Raw genomic sequence first — 9,873 nt, forward strand, 5'->3', positions numbered from 1 at the left:
CTCCTCCTCCTCCTTCTTCTTCTGCTTCTTCTTCTTCTTTCTTTTTTTTGGAGACATGGTTTCTCTGAATAGCCCTTGCTGTCCTGGAACTCACTTTGTAGACCAGGCTGGCCTCGAACTCAGAAATCCACCTGCCTCTGCCTCCTGGGTGCTGGGATTAAAGGTGTGTGCCACCACGCCTGGTTTGCCCTTTTTCTTAAAGTGCCTGCATCAGCAACATTTTACTTTCATACAGCAGTATATGCGGGCTTGAAATCCTGTGTATCCTAACAGTATATATTACTTGTCTCTTCTCTTACAACTTGTTATTTTTGTATAATGAATTATAATAATTTCAAAATATTTTATTTTAGGTGCTGTATTTCTTTGTAGTGTACAAGGACTTGCTGTTAACATTGACCCAATATTGTATACTTGGGTCATCTATCAACCACAGAAACGCACAAGTAGACATGCACAACAGGTAAGTGGTTCTGTAAGTTATGTTACACATCCAGCCTTTCCTTGGTTGGGAAGATCTCCATACTGCTGCTGGTACTAAAGCTCAGACTATGTGCTGCAATCATTAATGACTCACATAAGAAGATGCTATTATTACTGACTCTGTTGTGAAGTTAGATGATACTGTTCTTATGGACTGGGGTTAGATGATACTGTCCTAACTGATTTTCTCTTCTTAGTTTATTTATGTGTTAGTAGTTCTTTAGGCCCCTTTATGCCTTTCAAAGAAGATCTGTAATTAATTATAAGAAACTTCAGTTCAATGCAGTTTGTCTGTTGAAGTAACCTTCTGCATACTAACTTGCTTGTAAGGGAGAAAGATTAGCAACACTATTCTTGTTTTATTCTTATACATCTTTGGATTTATCCAATAAACCTGCTTTGAACTTTATCTCCGGTAATTTGATAGGTAGTACAAAAAAAGTTTCTGATATATATTCATTTAAAACATGTAAATTACAAACAAAGAATAGAATAGGTCATTCTAGAATCATAAAATGAAATAATCAATGTAATTATGGTAAACTGTGTTATTGTTCTCATTTTAAATGAAGGTTTCTGAGGGTTCTACCTATGGTAACAGTGCTTGTAAATAACATAATTTAGTCCTATTGGTGTCATATTTAAGCTATACTGTATTATATTTATTCATTAAAATTATAATTTTTCAATACTCTATTGGAGATTTTCATTATCCTATGATAAACTAATGCTACTTAGTAGGAGAAAAATGAATCCTATAATTATGAAAGATTAAAATATTAATCTGTGTAACCCAGGGAGCTTCTTTGTTCTTGTGCTAGGGATTGAAACCGCGTTGTCATCGTGCTGTGCACTAATTCTGCCATATTCACAACTGTGTTTAGAAGGTTTTCAGTTCCTTTATCTTAACTTAATTTCTATACCCCTTGCTCCTATTTTACTCTTCATTTTAACACATACTATAGAATATTGGACTGCCTGCTAGATACCAAGCTTATAAAACTGTTATTACTATAAGCATCCCCCTCTTAGAATATTCAATATATTTAGGCTATCAGAGTACTTATAGGCCAGTTTTAGTCATGGCTGTCCGTCCATATGATGTGAAAACAAGAGGGGTATTTCTCCTAAGCACATGGTGAGTGTGAAGAAGGAGTGAGCTAAAGCGAGCCACACAGGAGCCTGGGAAACCTTTTGTCCTCATGAGGATCTGGTAGAGAACATTCTGGTCTGAAGTAAACCGTGTTCTAGACACAAGCAATAGTTAGAACACAGTTTCTAAAAAGATTTTGTCTAGAATCCTCAGTACTTCTGTAATTGAGACTTCATTGTAAATGATAATAAGAAACTGTTATGAACAGATTTGTACTTGAGAGCACTTGCTGCCATGCGTGTTAGAAAGGGTGTCAGTTGGACTGTCTAAAGCACCTGTATCAGAGTACTCTTAACTTTAATCTGCAAAGGGGTGATTTTCTTTGTTTGTTGGGTGGTCTTATTACTGTGACTGTAAGTTTTATGTCATTTGATCATTTTGTCTAGAATTTAGTTTTGTTTTCTTATTTTTAGAAACACTCATTTTAATCTTTAATATGATTATAATTATCTGGCTGCCCAAATATTTTCTAAGGTATATAAATGATGAGCCAACATTGATGGACTTATTAGACTATTAATTCTTGGTACAAAGCTGGCCTAGGACTCAATTCTCATGCCTTAGTGTCCCTAGTGCTGGAATTACAGGCATGTACTTCTATGCCTAAGCATTTAACGTATTAAATGTCTGTTTAATTAACATAATGTAAAGTCTATTTTTTTAAAGATATTTTCTTTATTTAAATTTAAAATGTTATCCCCTTTCCTTGTTTCCTTTCGAAAATCCCCTATCCCATACCCCCTCCCACTGCTCTCCAACTCACTCACTCCCGCTTACTGGCCCTGGCATTCCCCTATACTGGGGCATAGAACCTTCACAGGACCAAGGGCCTCTCCTCCCAATAATGAGCAACTAGGCCATTCTTTGCTACATATGCAGCTAGGGCCATGAGTCCCACCATGTGTTTTCTTTGATTGGTGGTTTAGTCACAAGGAGCTCTGGGGTTACTAGTAAGTTCATATTGATGTTCCTCCTATTGGGCTGCAAATCCTTCAGCTCTTTGGGTCCTTTCTCTAGCTTTGTCATTGGGGACCCTGTGCCCCAGCCTCTACTGGGATTTTTGTTATTCCAGATGAATTTGCAAATTGCCTTTTCTAATTCTATGAAGAATTGAGTTGGGGATTGCATTGAATCTGTAGATTGCTTTCAGCAAAATAGCCATTTTTACTATATTGATCCTGCCAATCCATGAGCATGAGAGATCTTTCCATCTTCTGAGATCTTCTTCGATTTCTTTCTTCAGAGGCTTGAAGTTCTTATCATACAGATCTTTCACTTCCTTAGTTAGAGTCACACCAAGGTATTTTATATTATTTGTGACTATTTTGAAGGGTGTTGTTTCCCTAATTTTTTTTTCTTAGCCTGTTTATCCTTTGTGTAGAGAAAGGCCACTGATTAATTTGACTTATTTTTATATCCAGCTCCTTCACTGAAGTTGTTTTTCATGTTTAGGAGATCTCTGGTGAAAATTTTGGAGTCACTTTTGTACACTATCATATCATCTACAAATACTGATATTTTGACTTCTTCCTTACCAATTTGTATCCCCTTGATCTCCTTTTGTTGTCTAATTGCTCTCGCTAGGACTTCAAGTACTATATTGTATAAGTAGGGAGAAAGTGGGCTCTCTTGCTAAATAAGTCCCTGGTATTAGTGGGATTGCTTCAAGTTTTTTTTCCATTTAGTTTGATGTTTGCTCTGTGTTGCATTTATTGTGTTTATGTATGGACCTTGAATTCTTGATCTTTCCAAGACTTTTATCATGAATGGATGTTGGATTTTGTCAAATGCTAAGCATCTATCGAGATGATCGTGTGGTTTTTGTCTTTGAGTTTGTTTATACAGTGGATTACATTGATGAATTTACATATATTAAATCACCCCAACTCCTGAGATTAAGCCTACTTGATCATGATGGATGATCGTTTTGATGTGTTTTTAGATTCAGTTAGTGAGAATTTTATTGAGTATTTTTACATCGATATTCATAAGAGAAATTGGTCTGAAGTTCTCTTTCTTTGTTGGTTCTTTGTGTGGTTCAGGTATCAGAGTAATTGTGGCTTCATAGAATGAATTGGGTGGAGTACCTTCTGTTTCTATTTTGTGGAATAGTTTGAGGAGAGTTGGAATTAGGTCTACTTTGAATGTCTGATAGAACTCTGCACTAAACCCATCTGGTCCTGGGCTTTTTTTTTTTTTGGTTGGGAGACTATTGATGACTGCTTCTATTTCTTTAGCGGAAATGGGACTGTTTAGATCGTTAATCTGATCCTGATTTAACTTTGGTACCTGGTATCTGTCTAGGAATTTGTCCATTTCCTCCAGGTTTTCCAGTTTTTTTGAGTATAGCCTTTTGTAGTAGGATCTGATGATGTTTTGGATTTCCTCAGGTTCTGTTGTTAGGTCTCCCTTTTCATTTCTGATTTTGTTAATTAGGATACTGTCTCTGGCTGGAGCTTGATACTTCTGTGAGTCTGTAAACCTGTGTCAGCACTCCTGGAAGACCAGGTTTCTTCTGGCATTGCCAGTGCACAGAAGGCTGCAGAACAGCCCCAACTCCTGTCTGCTGAAGTAGGCCCTTAGGACCCTGTGTCTGAAGCTCTTACTGCTTCTGTGGCCTGTGAATTCCTGAGTGGACTGGCTTTAGAGAGTCACTGGAGAGAAAATGGTGATCTCACCTGAGTTCCCTCGTCAGAGCACTCCCTCAAGTGTATTCTTATAATTAGATACACAAATAAATGTGTTTTCCCGCATTCAGGGATTTTCCTCTTTCTTAGGCTAGCTTCCCAGGTATCTTCTTTTTCTCTTTGCATGGTTGTTGAAAGTTTGTAGTTGCGGCAGAAATTCCCACTCTCTGACACTTGAGCCTGCCGCATCTACTCATGTGTATGGAACCCCAGGCTCACCGTTGCTCTCCCCCATGTTTCCCCAGCTGTACTTCCCTTCTCAGTTGTGGCTAAAGTTCAGTATTTGATGATTCTTTTCCATGAAGTTCAGCAGTGATCTTTGATTCTACAGCAAATTTTTTTTTTTTTTTTTTTTGGCCAAAAATCTGACAGGCTTGTATTAGACATCACTGGCAGTAACATCAGACTTCATTTCACTGAATAAAGAAGAAACAGCTGCTTCATTGTCCAGCTCTGCACTTTGTGCTCAGTAGAGTCATAATGCTTTCCAGCTTTCTCTAACTTGCAGTGCTGTTCTGTGCTTTCTAAATATGCTCTGATTATCAATTCATCAGACAAAGTAGAATCCTCAAAATATCTTCAAAAATTGAGTTGTGCCGATGAATGATCAATACTTCTTCTTTTCAGTAACTTAGGAATTTTAGATTTGATGATTCTCATTACAGTATATGTTAACCTAGCTTTTTAGGCCTGAAAAGAGAATTTTCAGGTCTCATCTGGAAATACTACAGAGGGAATTCTAGAAAAAATTAATTTGTAAGCTTTAATGAATTATTATTGCATTATACTTGTTATGTTCTTTACTTTTGTTAACCTTTTATAAAAATACAAATTAATCTTTATTGTATGAATTATATTTATAGAATAAAAGTAGTTCCATTTTCTCTCAATGCCCTTGAGTGATTGTTGCTTCCAGGAACGAAAGTGTGTTGATGCTTGTGTTCCTATGTTTAGTGATTGTTTCCACAGTTCATACCCTGACAGACACTTGATATCAATATAATGCCTAATCCCAGTGGAGTGCAAATGCTGGGTAGAGTTCTCCTACTTCATAGTGTAAGGAATAGGGACATGAGAAAAGAGGCCTGTAAGTTAAGTATAGTGGCATTCTGCCGTAAGTGTACTTGAGCCACACTTGGCTAACTTCACATAGGCAAGGCTGGTTCTGTATGCTGTGAAGGAAATCCTCTATATTATTGTATCATATTCCCTGAGTATAAATGGGAATTACGTACATATGAGGCAATGGAGGTGAAGAAAAGAGGTGGTGTGATTTACAACACAGCCTAGACCCCAACTTACAAAACACTGTCCATAGAGATGTCAGCTTTTGAGCATGTTCTTTAAATTAAATATTTTCATTATTTACATTTCAAATGTTTCCTGGTTTCTTCTCAGGAAACCTCCATCCCATTCCCCCTACCCCTGCTCACCAACCCACCCACTCCTGCTTCCATATCCTGGCATTCCCCTACACTGGTGCATCTAGCCTTCTAAGGACCGCGGGCCTTTCCTCCCATTGATGACCGACTAGGCCATCCTCAATTACATATGCAGCTGGAGCCATGGGTCCCTCCATGTGTACTCTTTGGTTGGTGGTTTAGTCCCTGGACTCTCTAGGGATACTGGTTGGTTCATATTGTTGTTCCTCCTATGGGGTTGTAGACCCCTTTGGCTCTTTGAGTCCTTTCTCTAGCTCTTCCATTGGGGACTTTGTGCTCAGTCCAGTGGTTGGCTTCGAGCCTCCACCTCTCAGGCACTAGAGCCTCTCAGGACACAGCTATATCAGGCTCCTGTCAGCAAGCACTTGTTGGCATCCACAATAGTGTTTGTGTTTGGTAACAGTATGTGGAATGGATCCCTCGGTGGGGCAGTCTCTGGATGGTCTTTCCTTCTGTCTCTCTTCCATACTTTATCTCTATATCTCCTCCCATGGGTATTTTGTTCCCCTTTCTAAGAAGGACCAAAGTATCCATACTTTGATCTTCCTTCTTCTTGAGCTTCATTTGGTCTGTGATTTGTATGTTGGGTATTCTGAGCTTCTGGGCTAATATCCACTTATCACTGAATGTATACCATGTTTGTTCTTTTGTGATTGGGTTACCTCACTCAGGATGATATTTTCTAGTTCCATCCATTTGCCTAAGAATTTCATAATTTCATTGTTTCAATAGCTGACTAGTATTCCATTGTGTGAATGTACCACATTTTCTGTATCCATTCCTCTCTTGAGGGACATTTGGTTACTTTCAGCTTCTGGCTATTATAAATAAGTCTGCTATGAACATAGTGGAGCATGTGTCCTTATTACATGTTGGAGCATCTTCTGGCTATATGCCCAGGAGTGGTATATTGGGTCCTCAGATAGTACTATGTCCAGTTTTCTGAAGGACCCGCCAGACTGGTTTCCAGAGTGGCTGTACCAGCTTGCTTTCCCACCCGCACTGGAGGGGTGTTACCTTTCTCCACGTTGTCTCCAGCATCTGCTGTCACCTTAGTGTTTGATATCGGCCATTCTGACTGGTGTGGTTGCCGATTCTGGTGCCATAGGCCAGTAGGATATGCTGAAGGAGGCAGAGGCAAGAGGATCTGGAGTTCAAGGCCAGCCTGGGATACAGCTTTGACCTTTATTGCCTCACGAAGATGGGAATTTCTTTTCCATTTTGTTTCTTTCAGCAGTCTGTGGTAGCTGTACCTCTTGTCACTTCAGTTAACAGAAGGAAAGAAGATGAACTGTCCATTGGAAGTGCCCCATTGGGAAAGCAGCAGTCGTATCAGGCCTCAGAATATGCCAGTAGCCCAATCAAAACAAAAACAGTGACAGGTATGTGTCAAGAACAGATGTATCAGTTCTCTGACTATTAGTTTACCTTATTATTATACTTGTTTTTTTATCAGAGTATAATATGAATTATTGAGGGGGAATATAGTGAAAACGTAATTCATTATCAGATTGATAGATTTTACAATGATTAGTTAATATGCATATAATATAAAAATAAATAGTATATTGATTATTTTACCATTCAAATTATTGGTGCATGCTGTGGTGTTGTTTTTGCCTTAGGGGAAATTTTCTGTCTTTAGTTCTTGCCAGCTTTAGAACCCTCAGATGTTGTGTAAGTATACTTGCATATTCATATTTGGTAAACACAGCATGGGCATAATGTGCTCTTTGTGAATTATGCATCTCCTCTCTCAGATGGTCACCACTTTTGCCTCTATTGGGAACTTACAATAATGTTCCTTTTCTTGAGAATACACATTTTTAACTTACAATTTGGCTTAATATTGTTGATTTCCAGTGTTTGCTTGTTTTTCTTTCATTGAAAATAGATTTTCCTCACATAATATGTACTTCCTACTGTTTCCTCCATCTATACTTCCTGCTTGGATCCACTTCCATTCTATCTTTCATTAGAAAATAAACAGTTCTCTTAAGAGTCAATACTTTAAAATAAAATAGAAAAAGTAAAGACTAACACTTTGCAGTTAGACAAAACCAAGTGAAGGAAAAGATCCCAAGAGAAGGCACAAGAAGCAGAGAACATGTAGGAGTTCCTTAAATCCACTAATCCGGAAGCCTTGATAACATATGTGCACAGGGTTTGGTGAAGACCTGTGCAGACCCTGTGCATGCTTCCTTAGTTGCCTTGAGTTCATGTGAGCTTTGTCCATGCTGCTTTAGAGAAGTGTTTTCTTGGTGTCCTCCATCTCCTCTGGCTCTTACACTCTTTCCACCTCCTCTTCCACAGGGTTCCCTGAGCCCTGAGGGGAGGCATTTGATGGAAGTATTCCAGTTAGGGCTAAGGATTCCAAGGTGCCTATCATTGTTTGCATAATGTCTGGCTGTGTATCTCTATATCTGTTCCCATCTGCTGCAGGAGGAAGCTTCTCTGACGATGGCTGAGCAAGGCGCTAATCTGTATCTGAATGTAGCAGAATACCATTAGGGGTCATTTTCTTGTTATGTTTTTATTGCTATCACTGGTGTTTTTGTTAGGAGTCTGTGGGGTTGTGTTTGCTATGTTGTTATTATTATTATTACTATCATTATTATCGGAACTGTAGTAATTGTTTTTTTCTTAGTTCCCTGGGCTATATGTATAGTCTTTGGTTCTTAGTTACCCAAGCAATGTTGGGTATGGGTTACATGTTGTGCAGTGGGCCTTAGGTCAAATCAAATATTTATAATTTCTTTGAATTCATACATATACATAACAATGTGGCCATCAATGTTAAATTATATAATATACTAATAAATTTGGAAAGTTATTTATAATTTACAGCCCTTTGCATATATCTGCAATTTCTTGGTTGTTTTTGTTTCCTTTTAGATTGTATTTGCTTACTATTTTAACCAGTTTTAGGTCTATGAATCCATACTATTCAGAGAGTGAGTGTGTGTGTGTGTGTGTGTGTGTGTCTATTTTTAAATTGCTTTGTATAGTGAATAATGTTAATATTCATTTCATGGATAAATTCCCTGCCCCTCATTTTTCATTTTGAAAAGATGAGTTTTTTCTGTGTTGTCAAGATAAGGCTCCACTTCAAACCACCTTATTGCATAAGTCCCTGTTTGCTTTGGCTTTTTATTTCAACAAGAAACTGCCAGTGTGTACTTCTGTTCTTATATAAGCAATGTTAGAACCAGCGTGTAGGGTGGCCTGAATGGCTGGGAGCATATTGAGAGCCCAGCAGCATAGTATTTCTTAATGTTCAGGAAAATCTAGATTCTCCTGGTCTAAGAATCCCTCCCTAATGGTAGATAGATGTGTTTGACCAGCGTTTAGAAAGTGGTGAAATATCTGCAATGAACACAAAAACTTTGAAAACATAATACTGTACAATTTTATCTTCAGTGTGTTTATATACATATGTATATATGATTTATTTACTTTTGATGTCAAAGATAAAAACTATGGCAAGGAGATAAATCAATCTGTAAGAGCACACTGAGAAACCATATCAAATAATTATATTTTGAAGCAAATTTTATAACCATGTTGATATGTTTACAGATTGATGAACACATTGATGAAAAGATAATACACAATAAAAGCCATGCTCTAACTGAGAAAGTATATTGAGAAATCACAGGTTGAAATGGGATGTAGGATATATTAAGCAGAGTCATGGACTTCATATTTAGAAAAAAAACATCTTCTATTGAGTTTGGGATAAAAAGAATATGTATCATCACTTTAGCTATCATTCAGTCTACAAACATTTGTGTAGTCTAAGTACTGGTTATCTTGAACTATTTAGTAGAGATGTGAGGATAATTTTATCAAGGCGTGAGCTCTTTGCTGTTCACATACATGGAATTCTTGCCTTCTATGAAGATGAAATATGGGATCGTCTCTTTTTTTTTTTTTTTTTTTGGTTTTTCGAGACAGGGTTTCTCTGTGTAGCTCTGGCTGTCCTGGAACTCACTCTGTAGACCAGGCTTGCCTCAAACTCAGAAACCCGCCTGCCTCTGCCTCCCAAGTGCTGGGATTAAAGGCATGCATCAACAAGCCTGGCTTTACTAGCCTTTTTTAAACTCAA

General features: G+C 37.9%; 1 protein-coding gene across 5 annotated transcripts in view; it reads left to right on the top strand.

Moving 5' to 3' along the window:
* Vps13b (vacuolar protein sorting 13 homolog B) overlaps nt 1–9,873 on the top strand; it is a 529,582-nt gene that overhangs the window by 172,809 nt on the left and 346,900 nt on the right. For 4 of the 5 annotated variants that reach the window (XR_003845462.1, XM_021217240.2, XM_029548110.1 and 1 more), the window contains exons 20-21: nt 354–463; nt 7,000–7,147. Coding sequence is in view for 4 of the 5 variants with exons in the window: in XM_021217240.2 (XP_021072899.1) it covers nt 354–463; nt 7,000–7,147 (258 nt within the window). In the remaining variant the exon portion in view is untranslated. The remainder of the gene's footprint in view (nt 1–353; nt 464–6,999; nt 7,148–9,873) is intronic. The other variant, XM_029548111.1, reaches the window with a different exon arrangement.

This window comes from Mus pahari, chromosome 17, assembly GCF_900095145.1.
Source record: "Mus pahari chromosome 17, PAHARI_EIJ_v1.1, whole genome shotgun sequence".
Classification (NCBI taxonomy): domain Eukaryota; kingdom Metazoa; phylum Chordata; class Mammalia; order Rodentia; family Muridae; genus Mus; species Mus pahari.